Source organism: Acomys russatus, chromosome 23, assembly GCF_903995435.1.
Source record: "Acomys russatus chromosome 23, mAcoRus1.1, whole genome shotgun sequence".
In the NCBI taxonomy this organism is placed as follows: Eukaryota; Metazoa; Chordata; class Mammalia; order Rodentia; family Muridae; genus Acomys; species Acomys russatus.
The window spans coordinates 32,092,070-32,119,108 of NC_067159.1; the positions used below are offsets into that span (position 1 = coordinate 32,092,070).

Sequence of the window (27,039 nt, forward strand, 5' to 3'; positions counted from 1 at the left end):
CTGTGTTTTTCCTGGCTTCTCTATCATAATTCTTGCCTGGAATTTAATAGGAGCTCAATAAAAATCATATAAGGATGGTTTTTTTAAAATACAAATGTTTATGATAAGCCTTCCATGTCCAAAGACTGGGTAATATAACATCAAAAGGAAGGGCTTTGGAATATGGTGGTGTAAACCCTGCATTGCTTCCCTGGTGCTCAGTGGCAGAGGTCATGGCTGGCTCCTGCAGTCAACAGGTGGTTCTAGCAGTGGAAATCTCCTCCCTCAAGCACTTGTTGAAAGTGTGGAAAGCCCTTGGGTGCCTTGTAAATTTTGCCACTTTCTGAGCATTCTGAGACATGTTAAGTTTTGTCAGCGCCATGAGGAAGGCTTGAGTTTCCCGGAAATGGCTACACAACTGCAAATGCCCACAGAAGCAACAGCAAAACCCTGGGAAAGTGTTTGCCGTTCAAAGAGTTTGTAATATCCGAGGAGCCACAAGTAACCAATGCTTGTGGAATGTCATCAAAGAATGGCGTGGTGGTCTGTTGCCGTCCGGGTGAGGTGGAGTTCTGTGCTGCAGGACAACAGGGAAAGTGTTGTGAAAGTAATGCAAGTCCTTCATCCTTGGTGTTGTCACCAGGAGGTGCCAGAGGTCACCTGTAGTAAGGGAAAGAGGTGATAGGGATCCGAGCCATGGACACAAGGACTTTGCCTGTTGGCTCCGTCCATGACTTGATTTGGTCAAAATGAGGTGTCCCGCATCTTTGATACAGAGTGAGGGAGTCTGAGCTGTGGGCCAGTCCACCCTGCTGGAAGCACGTACGTGTCAGGTGTGAGCAGTCCTCTCTTATGTTTGTTCCATTGATACTGCATTTGTACAGCTCTTGCCATGAGGGGCAGGAGGCTTTCTCCTGGTTGCAAGTCTCCTTGGCCTTCTTATAGGGAATGCAAGAATAAGTATTTATGCAAGTTCCCCGATAACTCACCACACACAAGATCTGAGAGGCAGTATATGAGGTAGGAAGTAGATTCTAAAGGATTCCGGCAGAGCACAGGTTTGTTTGCTTACACTTATGATGACTTTGTAAAGTGTTTGCACATTGTTTAAGATAAACAGGGATTTTGGGTGTTTTGTTTATGTTTGTGTAGTGTGTAGCGTGGGATCTAGAGCCTTCCACACTGGAGCTGTGTTTCTGCCACTGAGCTACCTCCTCAGCCCTTACCACACAAGATTCTCCACACACCGGAAGCCACGCCCTTTCCTTTATCTCCTCCGGCCAACCTTCAGGTCATTCCTGACTCCGTTTTCTCATATCTCTCAAGCTACTCACAAATCTTCTACCAGAATCTGACCACTATTTTACACATACACACACACACACACCTTGCATAACCTGTCTTATCTTTCTCTTAGAATGCTGTGGCAGTCTTCTGACTTGTCTGTGTGCCTATACACCATTGTCTTGGCAGCTCTTTCCCTCACATCAGCTACCATCCTTTGCAAACTGAGCTTGGACAATGCTGCTTTTCTGTGTGGAACCTCCGCCTTGTATTCTGTGGCGTCCAGATTAAACGCCAAGTTCTTACCGTGACTTAACGCAATCCTGTTTCCTGTCCGCTTCGTTTTCATGCTCCCACTTTGTCGGTCACTCCCTGCAGCCCAGCGGCCAATAGGTTGCTTCATCAACCATATCACAACTTGTGGCCATTTCCCTCCCTCCCTTGCTACTCCCTTTGCCTTTTCCCTGACAGAATCCTCCCACAAATGCCCTATTAATTAGCGGTCTCCCACTCACTTGTTCCTTGGCCTGCTTTTCCTCCTATAATATTTTTTGCTTAATTTTTTTTTATCAACCATCTGCCGTATTATTTATAAACATTCTCTTAAGACCTGCCTCCCTTACAAGAGTGATAGCAGGGACTCGATCTTATTTACTCAGTTATCTCTACAATGTGCAGAATGCCTTGGTGCACTGTAGGTGCTTAACAGTTGTTAAGTAAACACACACACAAAAGAAAAAAATGGCCAACCTTATTCTTCACATTCCCAACAGACAACCACCTCCAAGTCCTCTGAAATGTGGGGTGGGAACAATTTCTCTTTGTCTCTATATCTGAGTTTGTATCTGTGTTTACTCCTCATTCTGCCTTAAATACGTTCGTGTCTCCTTTTGTAATCTTTATTCCATAGTGCTTCTTCTTCTTCTATTTCTGTTCTTGTATATATTAATTTTTATCTCTATGCCATTTTGGTTTTTTTTCCCCCAATTTAATAGTTTGTTGTCTATTTTCAAGAGCTGCTACAGGGGTCCTGGTGGTCTTTCAGAGGATTGCTGCACTCATTCCCTGGGACAGACAAAGACATGAACTTTAGGGAAAACAGTAGAGCTTGCTTCAGAGAAAGGGGAAAATGACAGCTTTATCTCCACAGGATAGGCGTGGGGGTCCACCAAAGGGATGCTGGTTAGGTGTTTTCTAGGGGACCTGGGTCCCTCCCCTTCCCCCATATTGGTCCAGTTTATATACCCACCTCCATGACTTCCTGCCATTCCTCCTCCCAGTGTCCTCCATGAACGAGAAGCCATCTCAGGGAGCCCGCTTTTGCTTTCCTTGTCTACCCACATCCCTCCACCTCTTCTTCAGCCCCTTGTACCTTACCACAGAAACAAAGAAGCATTGCCCCGGCTATATATTCCTTTTTATCCCCTACTTTTCCCTTCCCCCACAGTTGTCCACTCCACTTGGCACATAGTTAGTACACACGCTCTCCACACTGCCATCTGCACACCTGCTGATTCATCCCAGCGTGCTTTCCTTTTTCTCCCATAATAATATATTGATATATTCAATTTACATCCTGATCACAGTCCCTCTCCTTCCTTTTTTCCCAGTCCCACCCTCAAGCCCCCATCTCCCAATTCCTCCCTCCCTTTCTGGAGGCTCCCATGAGTACCAACCCACCCAGTCACTGATGGGTAAAATGATAGTCAACTTGATGGGGTTGGAGGGGGTGAGGTGGAGCTGGAATCACCAAGGAGACAGAAAAGAGGGACTAACATTTATCACTCCCCTGTGATGTGGATGAAGTGAGACCAGCTGTTTCTTGCCTGAGTGTCTGCCCTGCCATGGTAGACTGTACCCTCAAAATTTGAGACATATAAACCTTTCTCTAAGGGTTTTGGTTTGTTTGTTTGGTTGGTTGGTTTGTTTTTTGTTTTGTTTTGTTTTGTTTTGTTTTGGTTTTGGTTTATTTGTTTTGGGGTGGTTTTTTTTTGTTTTTTGTTTTTGTTTTTTGTTTTTTTTTTTGTCCTAGCAATGAGAAAAATGTGAGAGCATAGTGAAAACACTGAATTGAATTACTACTCCATTGGTAGAAAGAAAGGTTTATTGGGGATCAAACTGCCAAGTCTATCTCTTGGGTAGAGAGGGGGTTGGGGGGGGCAGAGAGAAGAGCAAAATGATAGCAAAGCAAGCAGATCTGATTTGACAGTCAAAAGGGCGAGCATCTTTGAGTTGATCCAAGCTGTTCTTGCTTGGAAACTAGATGCCCTTGCCCAAGGTAGTTGACCTTTAAGGGTGGATTAAGGGATGTTCCTGGAAGATTAAGGGAGGTTCTTGGTAAACATAAACTTGCCTTAAGGCAGATTTATTTCTCTACTGTGGGATTCTTAACCTGAGGCAAAGGATTTCCTAGGGAAGCCATAGGGGACTTCAGAGTGTGCTGTGCATGCAACACTGAAAAGCAATGGTAGCTTACATCCAATCTGAAAGGTTGCAGATGACTCTCCTTTCTGTCTCTGGGGAATCTCGCCAAAGCCCCTGGTTCAAGCTCTTCACAGGATACAGATGAAAATGAAGGAGTTCCAGTCACCCATGTTCATAACCCAGGTTTTCTTAGGAGCTGTGTCACCTCTGGGCATCACCTAACCCCTCTGTAACTCATTCTGCTCAGTGAGCTACATAACAGCATAAATGATTCCAGCATTTAGGGTTAGCGTAAAGAGATGCTATTTATACAGCTCTGTGTGACTTCTGGTAGTTAGGAAATGGTGGACACTGAGACGGCCCCAAACATGAAGGACACTACATGTATATTTACGGCCTAGACAATCCTCTTCTCAATTTTGAAGTATTTTCCCCCTTCAGGGCCCTGCCTTACTAGAATAATCATGTGACTCACACGTTATGATTTAATCAGCTCTCTCAGTGTTAGGAATTGGCTATTATACACTTCCTGATGCAAAACTTCCAGGACAGTGAGAGTATTATAAAGCCTACCTTTATAGGAAATTGGAGTTGAGAATGAATATAAATTTAATTAGTCTAAGATAGTTGAAATGGGTTTTAAGTATCTAGCTGGGGCAACCGAAGTGGCCTAGTTTTAAAGATGTTATTAAACTTAGAAGAGACAGGGTTATTCAGCATATATAATGTAATGGAAATTGGTGAGGCAATAAAAACTTTTTTTGAGTTCTTTAAAAAGGCATGGCTCTTTAAAGCCATGGAAGCTAAGCAGGCTCCAGCTCATATATATTCCTTCTGTCTGTTGTATCCCACCAAGCCGTGTAACTGTTTTGCTGGTCATTTATTTACATGTAAGTTACGGGTCCTGATTCTGTGCAGCAGGGAAAGGCTCAGATAAGTACAGCCATCGGAGCTAAGTTGCAGCCCCTGTGTTGTGGTTTGCAAAACAGTGAAAGTTCCAAAGTTCTGCCAGTGCTGGTCCTTGGCCTGCTGCGTTCGGGTCTCCGGTCACTGCTGGTGACTCTGTACTGCTCCTGCCCCTTTCCTGTTACCATCCACTCCTAAAAGTGATGGTGGCAGATACACAAAGGCAGATTTATAACCCTTACTCTGAGTTTTGCTGACTATATTTTAATAATTATGCAGTCTTTTTTGAGTAACTGAAATACCCTGAGCTAGGAGAAAGGTAGGAACTGGAATTCAAAATTACAGACTTGGATTTTTGTATAAATGCATGCAGTAGAGGAAAAAAGATAGCAACTTACTTATGATCTCATTTAAAATTTTCCCACAGTGAATTGATATCAAGTGTTAAAATAGTTTTTTGGCTTATAAAAGACTCTGCTCTTTATTTTTTTTTCCAGTGTGGGCTGTACTGCATCTTTTAAATTTATTTTTTACTTACATATTTATATTATTACACACATATTTAATAAACTACCTACGGCAAGAAGAACCACAAAACAATCAGGAATTAAATAAATGTTACATTCATAGTGTTTATGTTTTTAGATCTAGACAGATGTTTTAAGTGGCAAAGATGAGATATGATGATGTTGATTTACATTCAGAATTTTAGACACACCAAGATAGGGAAGATATTCTCTTCAAGGCCGCCAAATACAAATAGGTAAAATATTTTTTTTTTTTATAATCCACAAATAGACTTGAGAAGTACAGAAACTACAAAGCAATTCCCACAATCTCTCCTCAAAGAAAGGGCTTTCTCTTTTCCCGTCCATCCTTCCTTTCTTTTTTCTTTCTTCCATCCTCACTCTTTACCTCTTATCTCTTCTTCTCCTCCTCCTCCTCCTCCTTCTTCTCCTTCTCTTTTTCTCCTTTTATTTGTATATTTATTTACATAAAATGCAGCAAAGGTAATACCTACTTCCTAGGAATAGGTATGTTATTTATTTATTTAGATAAATAGGGTTACAATGATGTCTGAGTAAATGCATATTTTACACAAATTATCCTAGAAGAAAACACATAATCTGTACTTGGTATCCTATAATGAAAACATATCTAATTCACTATTATAGTAACTGCATTTTCATTTTGTATCATAAGGAAATAATTGAGAAAATAGTCAAGTTATGTATACTGGAATATATAAATATTTACAATCCTTAAAATTTGAATAAACTTCAATGGACACTTAGGCCAATGAATTTTCATGACATAAATTAATGCATAAAGACCACCTATGGCTCTCTACATACTACTTTTGATGACAAAAATGTGTGTGGTATACTTGTCTGTATCTTACGTTACAGACATATAAACATTTATTTATAAAAGACCAAAAAAAGTACTGTGTTAGAGAATATGTTTTTAATTATTATGGCAATGACTTGCCAACCTGTTTAGGTATGACTTGATTTCAGGTATAGTTGCTATTTATTTATAAAAGGCAAATATGTCAAAAAATGTTAAAGACTTGAATTGATTCTTATGATCATTACAACAAGCCCAATAAAATAGCCTACATATTCTTTCTGGTTTGGAAGGTGATTTATTTCACCTTACACTTCCTAGTGATAGTCCATCATCAAAAGAAGTTGAGGCCATGGAGAGGCACTACTGTCCAAGGCTTGCTCAGCCTGCTTTCTTCCACAACCCATGCCCATTTGCCCAGGAAGGGTACCACCCACAGTGGGCTGGGCCTCGCACATCAAACACTGATGGAGAAAATGCCCTGTAGACATGCTCAGAATCATTCTTTTCTTCTTCCCTTTTCCTCTCAGACTTTAAAAGATAAATGTTACAGGTTTGAGAGTAACTATTTTTGTCTAATTTGGCTTTCGCTTTTTAGTATAGAAACCACCAAAGAAACCTGAATTGAAAGGCTCTTATACTCTTGCTAGGCAATGTTATATGACTGTAGCAAATGTAATACCTACGTACTAAGACTGACCCTGTATGGTAGCAAATAGATGCTATAAATGATGAATAATGTTTATTTCAGTCAAGAGTGCAAAAGCTTTTTATGCAAAAGCAGTTCAGATATTGATAGATTCTGCAGGCCTTGTAAATCCATTTCATATATATATATATACATATATATATATTCATTCTATGATATATTTTAGTTGCTTCTCTCTAATATATCATTTTCATATTAGTAATTTCAAATAATGTCTGAAGTTTACTATACATTTGAATTGAGTCAGTTATTCGTATTGACCATGTAGCCAACTGAAGTCACCATGCTGTATTTTAGAACACAGTTTGCAAGGTGGTTTGGAAACCATTCTCTTATTAAGTGAGTGTGGTCTTAAGTGAGGGAGATTTTGTGTTCACGTCAGAGTTCTTGCTCCTGTTGAGTGGCACACATGTGCCCATAAGAACACTTGTCCAGTTGGAACACCTGTAGTCCGTGACTACCTCGGTGCCAGCATTATTACCTAGGGAATATCCCACTGAGGGGCAGGATGTGTTTATTCTACAGTGAAGAGGAAACCCCAAAGGCCCTTTCTGAAACATGAGACAGAAAGCTGCGCTTGAAAATATAACACTTGAAGTATAACAGTAGGTCTTTAAACATTTATCTTCAAGCATTGCTGTCAACCTCTTTGGGCCAGTCTGAATATTTCCAGCTCCTGCATGTCAGCAGTCCTTTTGAAACCACCTTCAGGTGAGGCCCCAATAGAGCAGAGACTGAAAATGGGTCAGACTCAGTGAGGGGAAGGCAGAGGAGACTCCTGCTTGTCCCGTGCCTGGCACACACTCTAGGCTAGCCACTCTGGAAAGGGACGGGCTCCTTGACAGGATTCCATTGGCCCTTAGGAGCAGCCCTGGGCGCCGTTAGAGCTCTGAGCCTCAGCAGCCTCATCTGAACCTCATTGTAGATGCTGCATTTTCACCTGAAAAGGAACCTAAGCCTACAGTCCACGGATGTGCCCTGGAGGCTTAAGGGTGGGGAGTACTGAAACCCCTTTAAGCTTTTGTAGATGGAAGGCTTTTATTTCACATTGACCAAAGGTAACATGTGAGTCTGACGTCCTAGTCAATATCTAAAACAAGACCGTGTTTTAAATCGACTTTTGTATCCATATCTGTGCCTGTGTTAAGTGGGAAAAACATCTGAAAGGACTGACAAGTTCCTATCCATTAAAAAAAAATTGTCATGTAGGGAGACTAATTACTTCAGTCAGAAATCCAAATGACTGTCGATTTGAAAAGAGCGTTAGCACTTTCTGCCAACCATAATTGTGATAACAGCCAAACAAAGAATGGCCGATACTGCTCCTTAATTGCCTCAAGTAAGAATGCGTACTCCAGTGATGGGTCGGCTCATTCATCATGTTCATTGTGTGTTCACTTGTCTCCCAAGATGCTCAGCTTCCTTGGGACGCTCTCCATCAAGCGTCAGTTGCAGGCTGATTGCTTTCCACTGCACTGTTCTGATGAGCTCTTTAGAGTCTGCTCCTCCTGCAGGCTCCCTTCCTTCCCTCCTGCTGGGGCCAAAGGCCAGAGCATTGCCCTTCCTGCTGCCAGGCAGTAAATCAGCCAGCTCAGCGCCTGGGTGCTCTCTGCTTCTGCACACGGGGGCCAGACTTCGGGAGTTCTGTGATTTAGCTGTTTCGCTTGGCATGACTCTTGGTTATTCTTGATTCAAAGTTTGATTTGTAGAAACATTTTGATGATTTGCATGGGCAGAAAGAGCCTTTTCAGTAATTTCATTTTAGGAAGATCAACTTGTTGGGTTTTGTGAGTACTAGCCATAATTTATAAGTACGCATTTAGAGCATGTTTTAGAAAACCAAATAAAAAATTTGGCTTTCACAGTTAGCTGTTAGCAATCTTCAACACAGTGGACGGGAAAACTATCTACCACTGAGTGAAACATACTTCTATCTCTCAGTGAAGCCATCAGGAAATCCTGGTGAGTTTCACTTGTGGTTCATCTCTAGCAAAGCACTCATCACCCCGGTGTTTGAGGAGAGGGTACACTGCAGCTGACTTGGAGCAGTCAGGATGTTGAAAGTCTCCTCACTTGATGAGAATTGACCAGAGTCAATGCTAGGGACACTGCAAACATCTGTGAGCCTAGATTTCCAGCGGAAGGGGCTGGAGAGATGGTTCTGCAGAGAAGAGGAATTGTTGTTATTCCAAGGGGCCCAGGTTAGGTTCTCAACACATTTGTGGTAGATCACAACCATCTGTGGCCAGTTGTAGGGGATCTGACTCTCTTCTGGCACAGTGCACCCATATGGTGCCCATATATATATATATATATATATATATATATATATATATATATCCCAGCACACAGTCATTCACATAAAATAAAAATAAATAATATTAATTATGTATTCTAGAGGCAAAGGCAGAAGGGCTGAGACAAATGCTTGGGCTTTGCAGTTAGTTTGGGGTAAATTCTGACTTTTCATCCAATAGACTTTGTGACGTCTAGCTACAGTTTCTCTATTTGCCAGTTTAAAGCTATGAATAGCATACTGTACATCCAAAAGTGCCTAGTACTCAGTAAGAATTAATGCTATTCTCTTTCCTCCTCCTAGCAGAGTTTAACATCTACTAGAAACAGAGTTGATTCTTCTCTCTCACTGGGCTAAATAAAGCTTACCCCACCATATTTCAGGCAAAGATCTTGAAAATTAGCTAGTTTGTCCCCAATAAGTTTTTGAACAAGTTTTATAGAAAAATCTAAGAATGGAGACAAGGGAGGCCACACAGAATTTGGAGTGAGGTACGCTTTGACACAGCTGATAGAATGAGACTATATGGTGTGTTAGTTTTAATACTCTAAAATTATTAACTTAATTATTTTATTAAACACAAAATAATGTGTTTCTTATGTATCACTGTACCTTGATTGTGATCTCTCCTACCAACCAACCCCACTTTTTAGTGGTGCTTGTTTTATGAAACAAGCATAAAAACACCAGGAGCCCCAACATTTGGTTTATATACATTTACAATTATTATGTCTTCTTGCTAAATTAGTCTTTTTTTTTTTTTTTTTTTTTTTTTTTTTTTTTTTTTTTTTGGTTTTTCGAGACCTCAAACTTACAGTGATCCACCTGCCTCTGTCTCCCGAGTACTGGGATTAAAGGCGTGCGCCACCACTGCCTGGCTTGGTCTTTTAATAATATATATTTGATTTTTTTTATCACTCGTGACTAATATTTACTTGAAGCCTACCTTATCAGATATTTGAATATGGTATCTTGCCTTGGTCTGTGAAGTACATTAATTACCATCCTTTAAGTCTTTGTCTTTATTGTCTTTGCCACTTGGGTCTCTTTACTGGGGACAACAGATGGTGTGTTGCTGTTTTATAATCCCAGCAACTAATCTGTGTCCTTTAACTGGAGAGTTAAGAGCATTTATATTTAGTGTTATTATAGAAGGAAGTTTGCTGATGTCTGTAATTTGAAATTAGTTGATCTGATTGATGTTGTAGTCTTTTCTTTCTTCCTAATTACCATTAGGACTTGCTGTTTTGCTGGGTTGGACTTGATTATTTCCTGATTTTTCTTCCTTCATTTGTACTTTTCATGAAACTTACTCTTTCCTATTTGCTTAGGTTGGATCTCTTGACCATATCTCAGAGTTGTGGGCAGATGTGGTCATGTTTGTTTATTTCTCTTCATGAAAGTATGAATGTAGTATTTACTTTATGTCAGAAGTCTCTAGTACACTTTGTTCTTCTTGGTCTAGTGTATTGGTGATGTATTGCTTTATTTAACTCATTGGGTTACCACTTATTTATTTATTTATTTATTTTGCTTTAGTAGTTACTGTTTGTTTTGATCAGAATCTCAGTTTACTTTGCTGATAAAATATACTTAAATTTATCAATGTTTACTTGGAAGGAAAGTAGAAATGATTGACAGAAAACAAAAGGGAGTAGCAAAAGGAAACAGTAAATAAAAAGAAGAGCTGGCAGAAGGCAAGAGAGAATGGTTGAAGAAAGAGGCATAGACTCAAGGAACAGATTTGTAGGGAAGAGAGAAGAGATAAAAAAAAGTAATAAAGAGATGGAAGGGGTGGAAGGCTCAGTACAGTATGCCTTAAATACATGTGTGAAGTTACCAAAGAACAAATGTATTTAATTAATAAAAAAGATTAAAAATGAGTCAGGTCGCATAGGCTAACCTATACCTATTTTCTTATCACAGAAAATTTATTTGAAGATCTATGATTATATATTTTAAATCCAGATCTGTTCTATATGGAACAGAATATTTCTCCATGGTACTCAAAATATTTTTAAATGTTATCTTTATTAGTTCTTTGAGAATTTTGTGCAGTGAGTTTGACCGTATTCACAATGTCCCCAACCCCTTCCAGACCCGCTCCTGCTTCTCTACCCATACAATTTTTTTTTGTTCTTGTTCTTTCTCTGCTTCTAGCAAGTCCAGTTTTAGTTTCCATATCTTTTTGGTTGTGTGCCCCCCACCAGAGTGTGGTCAGATTACCAGTGGCAATACTCTTAAAGAAAACTGACTCCCCTTTCCCCCCCCCAAATAAGCTATCAATTGCCAATAGGTCCTTGGGTAGGACTGAGATTTTTGTGTCTACCCTCTCTCTGCACTCTGGGATTTTTGGCTTGACCTTGCTTTGGGTTGTACATGCTACCATAACTGCTGTGAGTTCGAATGTACACAAGGTGCCTTGTTGTGTCTGGTGAACACTGTCTCCTTGGATTCCCCTGACCTGCCTCTGCTCCTACAGTCTTTTTGTTTGACCTTCCACAAATATCCCTGAACCTTGAGAGGACAGAATGTTACCTAGATGTTCGGTGTAGGGTTGAGCATTCTTCAATTGCTTATTCTCTTCATCTTGGCCAGTTTCTACCTCAAATATAAGCTTCTATGATGAGAGCTGAGAGATGCATTAATCTTAGGTTGAACGATAAGTCACTGGGAGTCAGTTTGGTAGTATGTCCATTCAGCACAATAATAGTAGTAGGTGGTCCCCTGTAGACCATGGCCTATCTAGCCACAGGTTCTTGGTCCAACAGTAACACCACATATGGGTTTGATCATGTGGATTAGGACTAAAATCCAATGAGAAAGTGGTGGCTACTTCCATGATGTATGTAACATTGTTACGCTGTATGCATGTCGTACCAGGCCAGTGATTATTGTGGAACCCACCGTTCACATCTGGGTAATATTGATATGTGTTCTTTATACATGGGTTTGTGTACATGAGTGTATTGTCTGTCCATGGAGGCTGGAGGAGGGCATCGGATCCCTTGGAGCTGCAGTTACAGGCAATTTTGAGCTACCTGAAATGGCTGCTGGGAGCAGAACTTGGGTCCTCTGCAAGAGCAATAGTTGCTCTTAACTGCTGAGCCATCCCTCCAGCCCCATACTTGGTATTTTAAATACTTGTATGCTTAGTATTTATTGTGAGACTTAGTTTTATAAATCCAACTTAATTTTAATTAAATAATATACTTACTATTGTGATTTAAATGTGTTGTGTTTATTAAAATAACAGGAATACTGTTAAAAATCAGCAAAAATGGAATTAAGATCTGGTGACTCCCCCTATGGAGTTCATATGCAAAGGAAATAAAATCTTTTCTTCAAAAACAAAAAGAGCAAAAGAGAAATTTCCCAATAAAGAAAAACTGTGTGAACAGATCTGCTTAAACATAAGAGCTTAAATATACATTTTGCTTCTAAAAAGAAATGGTGATACTATAAGAAAACAGTATAAAAGGAAAAAATAAACAATTAACCAAACCAACCAAACAAAAACATGAAAACTGCCAAAGTATCAAATCACCACAACAGAGCGCCTCTTCCTGCAGCCCTACCAGGTAGAAGGGTAGTTGGTTGAAGGTGGAGACTCATCTCTGATCCTCCTCAAACTGGTGCTGCACCTGGAGTGCTCTAAACTGCTCAGCACTGCAGCTTCCTGTCTTTGCAGACCTGAGGTACTTCTAAGCCCCCTTAGCTTTGCAGCTGTCGTTCACCGGAGACTGCACAGCGCATCCATCTGTGTGGCTAAGGTCTAAGCCAAGGGGTGTTTCCCGAGTGTGCTGTGTGTGAGCTTGTGTGAGCGGAAGCAGGTAGAGCACTGAGCTGTTGCTCTGTAGCTTATGCTTTCTGATCCTGCTCAGTACTAACCACCCTGCAGGAGGGAGAAGGCTGCAAAAGGCGTGTCCGTAGAGTCTGAGTCTTGGCCTATCACAGTTATTTAGCTCATTGCCAAAGAAGCACTGCCATCACAAAAGGCAGGACCAGCCACCCCAGAATCCTTCATCAATGAGCCTCCTGCTCCCTAAGCCTCTTAGTATGTCTAGACCTCCCCTAATTTGTTACTGCCATTTGCCACCCACTTCTACCTAGGGGCTCTGGCAGATTAATGCCAGATTCCTTGATTTTTCAAGCCCCCAGGGAAGCTGTCTTGAATAGATGTCCTCTCAAAATGGCACTAGGCCACAGACTTTTCTAACATAGGCTGACCCAAACCTGAAGCCACCGTCTCTGTCTCCACAGATTCCCCCACTATACTCAGCACATCTGAGAACTGTGGGTTGGACTGCCTATGTCTTCACCGGAGTCAGCCTGACTCTGCCCTTCAGGGGAGGCCTGAGAGCTGTGAGACGTGCTGTGTGCTCTTACCGCCACATTGCCCGTGTGTTTCTCTCTTCTCAGCCAGCTGTTTTGTCCCACTCTGTGATCTCCGATGTTCTTTCTCTCTTTGGAGTAGTGTTCACTCTCTTCTTCTTTACTGCTCTACAGGGAGACAGCCTTTCCGGATCTGCCGCCTTATCCCACAAGTCTATTTCATTAGTTTGAAACAGTGTAACTTGATGGAAGCCTTTCCTGTAGTCTCATTTGACTGAAAGCTCAGTCGGAGGTTTTATGAATGTTGTGTGTCATCAAGGCTTTTGTTTGCAGTTGATTTTCTTTACACTTAAACTGCGTGGAGATTTTCATCAACTTAAGGGGGGAAAAAAGTGACACCGGAAATGAATTAGATTGGTCAGGTCATACCATCTATTGACTGTTGGAGGAATAAGGGCACATTTTAATCCTTCAAAGATCGGTCACATACCTTATTTGAAAATGTTTGATTATGCAAATAAAGGGAAATGTTATTAGAGACAAAATTTCAAAACGTTGGTACAGTGAGAAAGTCAAAGCCTCTCTTTTGAATCGGAGCTCTGTCATGTTGGACCAATTAAGTCAGTAACTAACTGTGTTGACAGCCTTGCCCTCTCCGCTGCCCATTCATGTAGTTCTGTGTTAGGAGGGGTACTAACCTCTCTGACGTTCTTTTCTCCAGCTAAATGCTGCACCACACTGAATCACTCACATGTGCAGTAGCCATGTGCCCATTGTTTCACCTCACAGGATAAAAATAGTTAAGATCCAATATGAAGTTATCTATATTATTATTTTTAGAAATATTTTAAAAGATGATTAGAGCATATTGAACAGATATTGAAATATATGTTGAAAATATCCATTGTAGACATCAATTTTATAATTGCTTTTCTTCTTCTTGATTTCAGGGTCAGCCTGGTCCGCAAGTAAGTGATGTCTTTTCTGATCAATTAACTCCAGTTTAGTATTTTCCTAGTGAGGATGTTTTCCTTCAGTCCTTTTCCAAGAATCAGGGGAAAAACATGCCTCTAATTCCAGCACTCAGGGAGGCAGAGGCAGGCAGATTTCTGTGAGTTCGAGGTCAGCCTGGTCTACAAAATGAGCCCAGGACAGCCAAGGCTACACAGAGAAACAGTGTCTTGGAAAACAAAAATTAAAAAAAAAAAAAAGAAACAAAAATCATGACACTATCTTTCAGGACAGCTATTTTCCATGAGTGAAGTCTGAAGCCTCTTCAGGGTTGAGTTAGCCACATCACCTGTTTGGCCAGGGTTAACAGCATGCCCTGACACAAAATAAGGCTCTTAACCGACCCAAGGCAATGCCTAACCACTTCTGGGCATGATGACTTGCTCATACAGGCATGGGCTGGATTGCTGACCCAAGCCAATGCCCAGGCACTTCTGGGCACAATGACTTGCTCATATAGGCACAGGCTGGTTTGCATTAGATGCTTATTAATCCGGTCCCAATGCAGCTGTGCATCCACAAACATGCTGTTTACACTGTATCCTGCTAGCTGCATCTGGTTCAGTGTAGACCGATACTGGCTTTGCTCTCCATTTTCAACACAAACACCAGCTGCTGCAGACATCATGTATAGGTTAGTACAAATGCAGGTGGCAGTCAATCTTTTGAACTCTAAATTGTACTGAAGAAAACAAACTATTTTCAAGAGGTGGAGGAACATGTATAGAGATATAGAATTATAAAAATGAAGCAAGTACTCACAAATAGTGTAGCACATTCAAACTCAAAAGCTTCAGTACTCTTCTGTCTGTAGGATGCTATCGAGAGGAGTCAGACTTAGGGATGCTTTTCCTTCAATACTGTAAACGATGCAATTACTTACTGTGCTCCCATCCATCTTTTTACCCTGTGATGTGCTGAACCCCTAGATTGCTTCCTGATAAGCTGTTTTTTGATAGCTTTTAGAAATTATTTACTATATGTTAATCTTTTTTCTATACAATATGACCATTATTGATCATCATTCTGAACTCCTTATATAATTGTCATGTAATAATACAAATATTTATTACAGCATTCCTTTTCACATTAGCTTCTGAGCAAAAGTTAGCCTTTTGACTTACAATGATGCAGAGAATGCCCTAGTTATTTGTAGCTTTCCCTCTTGTAGTCCAAGTTAGTTCCGACGAACAATAAATTTATAGAAGAGAGTTTTGGCTTCTTATAATTTGAACTTGCTATGCTACATTGGGAAAAAGGTACAAAGTAAAAGGTGGTTTACTACTTTTCACACTTGTTTTATTCAGTGCAGTGTGCCTGTACATGTGTGCCTGTGTGTGCACAGGTACTCATGTGTGTTGGTGTTTATGGTAAATTATTTATCTGTGTGACTGGAGTAGAAATCAAGACTATATCAAAATCTGGAAGCCCACATCACTCAACTCTTCCAGAAGGGCAGGTAACACAACATAATGTAGTGAGCATTGGCTTGAAGATAGAATATTTTAACTCTTTTTAAAATTTATTTATTTATTCACTTTGCATCCTAATTGCAGCCTGCATCCTCTCCTCCCAGTCCCTTCCTGAGCACCCCCATTCTCCTTTCTCCTTCTCTTCAGAGAAAGGGGAAGTCCCCCATGGGTACCAACCCACCCTGGCACATTAAGTGGCTGCAGGACTAGGTGCATCCTCTCCACTGAGGCCAGACAAGGCAGCCCAGGTAGGGGAAGGGGATCCAAAAGAGAGACATCAGAGTCAGATAGGGCCCCTGCTCCAGTTGTTGGGGGACCCACATGAAGACTAAGCCATGCATATGTGTAGGGGGCAGAGGACCAGTTCATAATGTTCTTTGGTTGGTGGTTCAGTCTCTGTGAGTCCCCAGGAAGGTTGGCTCTGTAGGTCTTCTTGTGAAGTCCTCGACCCCTCTAGCTCCCTCAATCCTTCCCCCAACTCTTCCATAGGACTCCCGGAGATGTGTCTAATGTGTGGCTGTGGTTCTCTGCATCTGTTGCCATCAGCTGCTAGGTGAAGCCTCTCAGAGGCTTTCACCTGACTTATGGAAGCACTGAGGGTTGGACTGAGTAGACTCAATGGGGATTCTATCACCTATATTGTGCAGATAAATTTTTCTGCCATGGTTTTGATAATGTCTCTTTCCTGATGCCAAACCTTTGAGACTCAATGTGTTCTATGTCTGCAGTGTGACAGACTCCCTGATCTGGCCTGTTGCCTTGCCTTCCACTGATTTTCGTAAATGTTCTTCATGAACTCTATGCTCATCAAAACCAAATTGAACCATTTACATTTTCTATTCTAAGTAGATATTTTCCCTACTTTCCTTGGGACTCCTTCCTCTTAAATCTCATGCGCATATATCCAGACAAACCACCCATCACAGTGCAGTACTGCTTCTTCAACAAGGTGTTTTTCTTCTCCTTTACTGAAGGGATTTTCTTCCATTCCCAGATTCTCACCGAAAGTTATCTACGCAGCTTGTTACTGTGCTTAAAGGAGAGAGCATGGTCTTCTGATCAGACAGGGTGCAAGTCAGAGCCAGGCTGTGTCTTATTTAGCCTCCGCCTCCTTCACTGTGCATAGCACTGTCCACATATGTAAGGCAGTGTCCTTTCTTAACGAGTGTTGTAAAAGTTACAGCATTATATATAAGATATTTCATGTGATACCTGCACATGGTGGTAAGCACTAGGGAAAAATGAAATCTGTTACTCTCTTTTCTGTCTTAGAGTTATTTCTAAGTATTTTTTCTCTTTCTTTATAAAAAATACTATTTATTTTATGTGTATTATGTTTTTACCAGCATATGTATCTGTGTACCACTTGTAGAAGAGGGTGTCAGAACTAGAGTTATAGGTGGCTAGCATCTAACACACGGATCTTGTGAATTGAACCCTGGTCCTCTGGAAGAGCAGCCAGTGCTCTTAACTACCAAGCCAGTTCTCCAGCCCTCTTTTCTGTTCCTTAACAGATTTTTATGGTCTTCAGTGTAGAATCTGTGCTTGCTTTCATTTTTCCTCTACATCTGACTTACTACATCACATGAATACTTTATTTGTAGGGTTCAAAGCTTTGATTCTGATTTTCACAATCAAAATTATTCTTGCCTAAACATTAGTGCTCTTTCACAAATAAATACACAACTTTAACATAAATTGCACGTACTAGTTGCTTTAAAAACATTCTCAAGACTCTGTCTTGTCCTCTTCACAAAGTACATAGAACTTGTATTTAGTCCAAATATCCTTCAATGTCTTTAGAAGTAAGTAAATGCCCCTCTCATACTAAGGGCATTTTCTTGCGTATATATTTTTCTTTTTCTTTTTTCTTTCTTTTTTTTTTTTTTTTTTTATTTTTATTTTATTTATTTATTTATTTATTTTTGTCTCAGAGCCTTCCTCATAATTCTTTTTTGGAGTTGCATGTGAACATAAAGTAACTCTAATTCCCTTAGGAACTTTGAGCACTAAAGTGCTGTGCGTGTTGTAATTCTGTATTACCCAGTGAGAAAAAAAATGCAAGAACAAACCACAAGCAAATGCCATCAGACAACTGCACGGCGGCCTGCAGCTTGCATTCATGTTTGCAGATACATTTGGAAAGAAGTTGAAGATGTCACTATGCCCTCTTCCCCTAAGTCACTGTTGGCTTTTTTCTTTGTTCTAATATTATCACTGCCATTTCACAAGGCTTTGTTAAACTTTACTAAACTCAAGCTGTATAGTCATTGTAAGGAATTCTTCTGGGGTAAAATATTGAACTGTGTGGGCAGTATTTAGCTTTTTACCCATATGTTTTAAATTATGTATGAAGCTCCTTCTAACCTAACACTTTAGCAATTCCCATATTTCATATTTGTGTTTCAATCCAGCTTTTTCCAGATTCACATAGTCTGATTTGGGGGCAGAAGGAGGGCACATATATTCTCTAAGAAATTTGAAAAATGTGTGCATGCTTTTGTGCACACGGGTGTAGAGAACGCCCAGATTTCACTCACCTCTGTGTAAAACCAGTAATGTATTATCATCTGGATAAGTCAAAAGTCTTGCAAAGTATATTTTGTTGTTATTATAAAACAGCAAGAATAACAGTACTAGTCCGAATGCTTTAGAGTTGGGGGAATTGAATTAAGTGTCACTGGTATTGTGGCATAAAGGACTTCACTGTACTCCAGATGGGTTACATTATTAAGAGTGTACATGGTACAGCTATTTCTTCATTTTACCATAATCCATATGCTTTTTATTTCACTTGTACATTCATGTATTTAAATAGTGTAGAAGATAGAATTATTTCCAACTAAATTGGCTAAGGAACTTCTCTTGTCATCTTTGTGCTGTATTTCCTAAGAAATATATATTACCTTTCATTTCATCTGAATTAATGTGGACAACCTGTAGTATCCCATGAATAATTAAGCTGATTATGTACTGCTTTACACCATGGAAACTGTTACCTTTCTCCGAGTGCCTCATTTTTTTTTTTTTTTTATAGCCCAGTCTCTTCATACAGTGTTGACAGAAAACACACAATAGTTTTTGCCCTACTGCAGAGGACTGAATCCTAACCACTGCACACTCGGGTAAAATGTGCTGGCACTGAGCTCTACCCCAGGCTTCCCAAGTAAACTTTGGGTAATAGACGCATACTTAGTAATTCATACTTAACAATAATTTTACACACACCTGATAAACCTACTGAAGATGTCAGCCTTCTACAGTCTTCACTTAAAGCCCCATACGAAAAGCATTGCATGAGTTGAGGGAATGTGCTCTGGGCTCTGGAGGCTGACACCTGGGTTGATATTCTATTTTACCCCTTATGAGCGGGTGTGACTTTGGGCAATTTATCTAACTTTATGCCTCAGCTTTTCGGTAGGAAGGGAGAATGATTTGATTCAATACATAACTTAATGAAGCACTCAAACCAGTCTATTGACACACGCAGGTGTTAGGATTAAAGGCCTTTTGTAAATTCCTGGCATACCTTCTCCCATAAGTACTCACAGAAGCACAGCCATAAAGACTCGATACCCTTGCACAGCTACATGTCGACCTTGCAGGTGGTACTTCGCCTGCTGGAAAAACAGAGGAAAATAATAGACTCATTCTGCATAGATGCTGTGGATAAATTAAAGTTAAGAAGTTTGTGGAAAAATGATTAGTTATTGTTGGAGACGATTATCACAGTCAGGCCTCTCTGTAAAACAAAACGTATGAGCACAGTTGTGAGTGTTCACAATATTCTTGAGTGATGTAATGGGCTTTCAGATTTTTAAAAGTCTATCTTTGGTTAGCATAGCAAGTGTCAATCTCTCCTTCCTCCCTAAGTAAAACTGACCCTTTGTACTCTGGGTGTGTTTCCCACTCCTCTTCCTACATGACCAGTATATATGATGCTAAATTTTTATGATCTTTAAATCAGAACGAATCCATTTTAGCAACTTGTGCTCAGCAAAGTTTCCTTTTAAAAAAAGGTAAATGGAATCAAGGGGTTGGAAAGAAAACTCGTGGGTGAGAGAGCATACGTCACAAGCATGAGGGCGTGGCCTTGACTCTCCAGCACCGCGTGAAAAGCTGAGCACTAGTGTGCGCATGCCTGTAACCCAGCCCCAGAAGGGCTCAGAACCAAGTCGAACACTGGGGCTCACAAACCGCGAGCTTTGATGGCCCGCCTCAAGGAAAGATGTGGAGAGTGACAGAGCAAACACCCAATGTTTTCCTCTGGTCTCTACCTGCACAGGTGTGCACATCTTCACACGTGCGTGCACGTATATCAGACATACACTATATTTGTATGCACACAAGAAAAAGTTTAAATAAATAGATAATGTTTATTTCCTATGTCTTCAATGGACATAGTAAATAAATATTAACAACTATTACTTTCTTTTGATGGGTCATAAACTTCTTATCTAGACTCCTGTGCAGTTCAGAAAACATAGAGTTTTGAGTTGCTGAGGGAAATTTAACTCTCAGAGTAAACCCAGCACCACCATTTCCATGTGTGTAATCTGCGCTCTGCACACACACACAGCTCAGCCAAAGGAGAGGTAGAGTCAGCAACCCAGCTTGTGCTGTGTTTGCAGAGCCCTGTGGCTGCATCCCTCCAGAGGAATGCCCTCTGATACACAAGTTACCCGGGCCAGCAGAATCTGAGTAAAGAGCATGCAATTTCTTTTTGTTGTTGTTGTTTTGTTTTGTTTTGTTGTTCTTTAATTTCTTTTTTAATTCATTCATTCATATTACATCTCAATAGTTATCCCATTCCTTGTATCCTCCTATTCCTCCCTCCCTCCCATTTCCCCCTACTCCTCTCCCCTATGACTGTGACTGAGGGGGACCTCCCCCCCCCCGTATATGCTCATAGGGTATCACGTCTCTTCTTGGTAGCCTGCTATCCTTCCTCTGAGTGCCACCAGGCCTCCCCATCCAGGACAGGTGGTCAAATATGAGGCACCAGAGTACGTGTGAAAATCAGTCCCCACTCTACACTCAGCTTTGGAGAATTTCCTGTCTATTGGCTAGATCTGGGTAGGGGTTCAATGTTTACTGTGCATGTGTAGTCCTTGGTTGGTGCCATAGTTTGAGCAGAACCCCTGGGCCCAGATCTGCCCATCATAATGTTCTTCTTGTAGGTTTCTAAGACCCTATGGATCCTTCTATTAACCCATTCTCCCATATTTCTCTCACCTAGAGTCCCAATGGGATGTACTTCCCTCTATCCCACTTTTCTGATAAGTAAAGATTTTTATGGGGCATGTCCCTTGGGCTAGTGTCCAGATATAAGTGAGTATATACCATTTGACTCTTTCTGTCTCTAAGTTAACTCACTCATTATGATCATTTCTAGTTCAATCCATTTGTCCACAAACTTTGGAAATTCCTTGTTTTTAATAGCTGAGTAGTATTCCATAGTGTAAATGTACCACAGTTTCTTTATCCAGTCTTCTACTGAGGGACACTTAGGCTGTTTCCATGTTCTGGCTATTATGAATAAGGCTACTATGAACATGGTTGAGCACATGTCCCTGTTGTGGGAGCATGCAGTTTCTTAAAAGAACACTAACCAGGTTTTAGTGGTGGACCAAGTGATCTGAGAACAGAGCAATGCGCCGGGGAGGGGTGGGCTGGGGTCAGGGGCACTGTAGATTGGATCTTAGGGACACTGGAGTTGAATGGGGTCTCTAGAGAAGAGAAGTCAGTGTGGGGAAGGGGGAATTAGTTTTCAAACTCCAACAAGAAGTAGATCCAAGGAAGATTATCAAGAAATCCTCATGGGGCAGCAGACCCAGAAGAAAGCTGGCCAAAGAACACTGAGCAAAATGGTCAGCCACATGGAGCATTGCCTCTTGTTCCCACAGGAGGCCTGGTGGCACTCAGAGGAAAAATAGGACGTCAATCTCACAGTGATTGACATCCACAGATGTGTGTGTGTGTGTATTCTCATGTGCATGTGTGGGTATTCTTGTGTGGTGGGTGTGTGTGTTCTCATGTGCATGTCTGTGTATATTCTCATGTGTGTGTGTGTGTATTCTCATGTGCGTGTGTGGGTATTTTTGTGTGGTGGATATGTGTGTTCTCATGTGCATGTCTGTGTATATTCTCGTGTGTGTGTATTCTTATGTGCGTGTGTGGGTATTCTTGTGTGGTGTGTGTGTGTGTTCTCATGTGCATGTCTGTGTATATTCTCGTGTGTGTGTGTGTGTGTGTGTATTCTCATGTGCATGTGTATTGGGGTATGGCAGCATTAACTTGGTTTTAGGAGTTACTTGATACTGAAAGTATGGGCAGATAGAAGCGAGGAGTCACAGGGAGACGGAGGACAAGGACCTGAAATAGCTGCCTGTGGTTTCCTCATGTGAGGGGAAAGCAATAACAACAAAACAAACAAACAAATAACAACAACAACAATAACCCACCTGTCATTCCCTGGAAGCTTTATTGCCTCTGAATTCATGTCGAAAGCTCACAGGATCCTCAGACACAGCCATTGGGAACATATCGGACACAGAGGTATCGATGGCTGTTTGGTTGCCACCAAGCTGTTTGTGAAGTGCTGATTTTGGCCCTAGTAAGTTTGAACTTCCATTTCACAAAGCCTGTTAACACGCCTGTTAGATAGTTGTGGTATACAAAGTCCATAGGCGGTAATTATCATTTACCCATTTCACAGAAACTCAAGCTCTGTGAGGTTAACTGACCTGCCCGTTGTCCTGTGCCATGCGTCGTGTGTATGTGAAAGTCTCCAAGTCAATGTCAGTTAGGGTCTCCAATGCTCCCCTTGCCATTGGGGGTCCTGTTAGTTAAGTGGGACACAAGCCCTACTCCCAGCAGCGTTTGTCAGCTGTCGTAAAACAGGCACACAAGCTTCAGAGGTTAGAAGTTAAAGAGCGCTTCCAAAGGAGAGTCGGCTAAACTTAGGAAAGCAGGAGAGCGTGCATGTGTACGGGATGGGACCTTACTGTAAGAAAAAGAACTTTCCCTCGGTCTTAGACCTAGGAGAGGGGAATAGGGTGAGAACGCGAGGGAGGGAGGATCGGGAGGATACAAGTGATGAGATAACAATTGAGTTGTAATCTGAATAAATTAATAAAATTAAAATTAAAAAAAAAAGAAAAAGAATTTTCTTTCAGAAACTCATGATTATATATTTAACTTTTTCTAATTGGCTTCATAGCTCAGGTTGCCAGGTCAGTGCTTTTTTAACAGAGGTGTGCTGTAGCCCTTGGTAACGGAATAATAGCAGATGTTTCTACAGAGATAACGACATAGGCTAAGATGCAGAGATTCAGTCATTCAGAGAGTAGTTGGTAATCAAGGATGGACCTGGGGAGGGTCCTTAGGAGAGACTGAAGGAAGTCAAGCAGGTTATAGGGAGAAATAACAGCAGATTATAAACAATGTGTCTTAAGATTTTCAGGCAGGAGTTCACGTTTCTTTTGATAGGGGTCTGAAGGTTCTTTTAAAAGGATTTTTTAGCTGAGTTTCATGGCATATCCCTGTAACTACAACATTTGGGAGGTTAAAACAGGAAGGTCTCGAGTTTCAGGTGACAGTAGACTACATATCGTCTTTAAAGAAACAGGAAATTTTAGATAGTCTCAGAAGTATGGGAACTGTCCTTAAATTCATCATTCAGATTTATAAATGCCAATTGAACCAAATATCAATCAAATGAATCTCTTTCCTTTTATTTATTGTTATGGTTTTGTACCAGGACTTGAACCCAGAGCCTCCAACAGGCTAAATATATGGTATACTGTTATTTTTTCAAGTGTGATTTAAAGTTAAGCCTATACCATGTCATTTCATCCGCATGCACTGAAACGTGAGTCTGTGGTGGGGCCTTTAAAATCATGACCATCATCTCATTAACATTTCTAATAAAATCAATACCCAGTGAAAAATTTGGATTTTCTCAGTTATTATAAAATTCTCTGCACTTGGGACTTAATTATTGTTGTTTTTCGGTGTTTAGTGTCTCTTATTCTCTAGTAGTTTCCCTTTTCCTTTTCTTTTCCCCGTAGCATCTCTTGTCCTAGTGTGTTTGTGCTATATATAGAACGTCTCACACTTTGAATTGGTCTAATTACTGTGTGTGATGTTATTTCACTCATTATCTTACCTTCTGTGGCGGAATCGGTTCAGTTTTTAAGAAAGCCTATTTTAAAGGATGGTGTGTTCCCTAGCTCACACCAGGAAGCATACGATGTTTGGTCGGTTGGTGGTCCAGAACAGTTCAGCCCTGATACTCAGTAAACGCTTGCCTGATGGCTTCTGCCACTTCTAAGGGTTGTCTCCGAGAGTTTACCACTGTGGGCTGGAACACAGGCCCCTGAAGATTTTTGAGCTGAGGATGGTATGAGCTGAAGAATGTATTTAGCGCTCTATGTTGCCCAGGCCTAGCCCCAAATTTCTAGCCTCAACTATTCCTTCTGTCTTATCCTCCAAAGTAGCTGAGACTATCAATGTAAACCAGTATACCACATAGAAAAATTAATTTGATGATAGTATGCAGGGTGGAGTGAGTCAAGGTCGCAAGAAGCTTGTGTAATGGACTATTCTGGTCTTCTAAGAACAGGATACTAGCAACTAACACGGGAAGGTGGGACAGACTCAAGTTGGACAAGTGAAATCTGTAGAACGGAGCCCTGGGTTAAATCTACCGAGCCAGATAAAAACAGAGTTTTTAGGCTTACCGTTGTAGTGGTGTGCTTTACAAAAATAGGAAAGTGGGGAATCACTGTGGTCTCATAGCTGTAGACACTGGGAAATTTGGTTTGAGAAAGTGGAATCTGAGCCCATGATGGTCTGTGTTGGCTCAAACATCTGGTAAGTAGTTGAAGATGCAGGGTCGCAGCTTGGAGGGAAAAAAAAAAAAGCTGAGGACGGAAAGCAGGTAATGGCCGGAGCCTGGAGAGTATACTTGATAGCCAGTGAAGGGAGCGGAGTGAGAAGAAAAGGTTTACGAACAAATTTTGGTGATGTGAACACTGATGAGTTTTGTCAACCCTTCCTCCCCCAAGGCTTCAGTTTATTTAGATTAGTGTAGCCCAGGATATCTCCCTCCCAGGGCGCAGTGGATTTCCTTCCATGCCTCAGCTTTCTTCTCCTCGTGGAAAGAAATGCCCTACCCACAAGGAACAGCATGTACTTTAACTTGAGCTCCTTTATTTTTCCTGGAGCCAGACTGTAAAAACATGACTTCTTGCTACCTTTCCTTTTTCCTTAAATCTAATTTCCTGGCCTTGTGTGACTAATCTGTTCTTTAGGGGAAGCTAATGGAAACAGTAAGGAAGGAAATAGGACATGAACAGGAGCTGATGGTGGGCAAAGGCAGTGTGGCTTCCCCTTGCCATCAGGAAAGGGCAAATGTGTACTCTTGAGGATGGTGGAGGAGAATGCAGGGGGGGAGGGGGATGGTGCCACTGGTAGAAGGGACAGGGGGAGAGCAAGGTGAGTAGGACCCAGACAGGGGAGGAGGAAAGCGCTTTGGTAGGCGCAATGCTTTATATCCAGTCTCTGGAGGGAAGAGTGACGAGAATGAAGAATCTAAATGTGACGCTCTGGGAGTCGCCACTCACATGAAAAGCTCTGTGGTCACGTTGGCCATCAGCCAGCGTGAGGGAGACCCTACTTACATTGGAAGTCAATCAAGGCTCACAGCCAAGAGCTGAGAGTCAGGCTCCCAGCCCCACCTGACAGTTGTCATTTTTTAAAATTATTTTTAATTTGGCGGCGGGGGCCGGGGGGGAGGGAATGTTCGTCCTTCAGAATATCTACTTGCCCCTCATCCTTGGGCTCTGCTCATTCGCATTTCATAAACTCTATATTGCTTTAGAAAATAAAACAAATGAAGACAAAAAAAAAAAAAAAAAAAGCTAAATGGCTTCAAACAAGGCCTAAGTCACTTGAGCAAGAATGATGTTTGGACAGAATATTAGGAAACATGCTGAAATAGGTGGTTGTAAATCAGAGCCAGGGCTTAGAGGAAAATGTATTATACAGGATCCAGCTTTAACTGTGTGCATGCGCATGCGCGCACACGCACACACACCCCCCCCACACACACACATAGAGACACAGAGACAGGTGAGAGGGCGAGAAAGGGAGAGAGGGACGGAAGGACAGGAGGGGGAAAGGGAGGGGAGGGAGAGAGTAAGAATATGCAAGCAGAGAGAGGGGCGGTAGACTAACAGGGAGAGCAATAGGTGGGTAGCCGAGTAAGGTACAATGACCTATACGTATGTATGTGCAGTGCTGTGTAAGGCAAGCTATTATTTTGTATGCTAACTGAAAACAAACAAAAAAAATCCATTTGGATTGTATTCTGAAATTGTTTGAGTCTCACTGTACACAGTGAGAGTAACACGGGAGAGCTTACCCTAGGTATGAAATAGTGAGGGCTGCAGACGAGGTTTAAGGGAGATTATATAGTCTTCCACAAAATCAGTATTCAGCATTCTAAATCTTTTAGCACGGAGTTCATTCAATTTGACCTTTGAAGACTAAGATGCAGAGGTGAAGGGGAGCCACGTTCAAAGTCAGAGGCATTTGCACAGTCTTAAAGTGTCTAGAGGCACAGGCCAGTGGTAGGAGAGTCAAACACTCTTCTGTTTGGTCAGCAAGAGCAGCAACGTCCATGTATTGCATAAGGAAAGCAAGCCAGGGGAAATGGCCCCGAGTTCTGCCGTCTCACGAGCCCCTGCCTCCACTGAGCTACAGCGATCTCACTTTTGTAATGTTTGAATTTTTCCAAATTTTCTCTGAGTGTTTGAACCCATTAATTGCTTCCTTACGGCAGCTGCTTATGATTTAAGACTGATCGTGGGCACACACGGTCTGTTGTTCAGGACCCAAACAGACATCATAAAAGACCTTGTAGTTACAGTTTCACCACAGAAAAATGCCCGGGAAATAATAGCTGTAAAAATTAGTTTCCAACCAAGTAGGGCTGGTTTTGATATTTGGAAATTTGGGTTATGGCCACCGCTTTCTGCTTGGTTTTAATCTTCGATGTAACTTGAAAGGTGTAAAGTCCAAAGCTATAAATCCACTTATTGCTGTAATTGCCATGCCAGGCTTTGTGGAGTTGGATACTACCACCTACCCTCAGCTCGCCTGCCACAGAATTGGCTTTTCCCAGCCTACATTCTCCCACGTTGCTGCTTTGAACTTCAAGAGCAAGAATTAATTGAGAGCCCAATCTGTGCTCAGATACACTGACT

General features: G+C 41.4%; 1 protein-coding gene across 1 annotated transcript in view; it reads left to right on the forward strand.

The window, feature by feature from the left end:
• Col25a1 (collagen type XXV alpha 1 chain) overlaps positions 1 to 27,039 on the forward strand; it is a 397,457-nt gene that overhangs the window by 217,884 nt on the left and 152,534 nt on the right. The window contains exon 5 of the mRNA XM_051166005.1: positions 14,234 to 14,251. Within this exon, the coding sequence (XP_051021962.1) occupies positions 14,234 to 14,251 (18 nt within the window). The remainder of the gene's footprint in view (positions 1 to 14,233; positions 14,252 to 27,039) is intronic.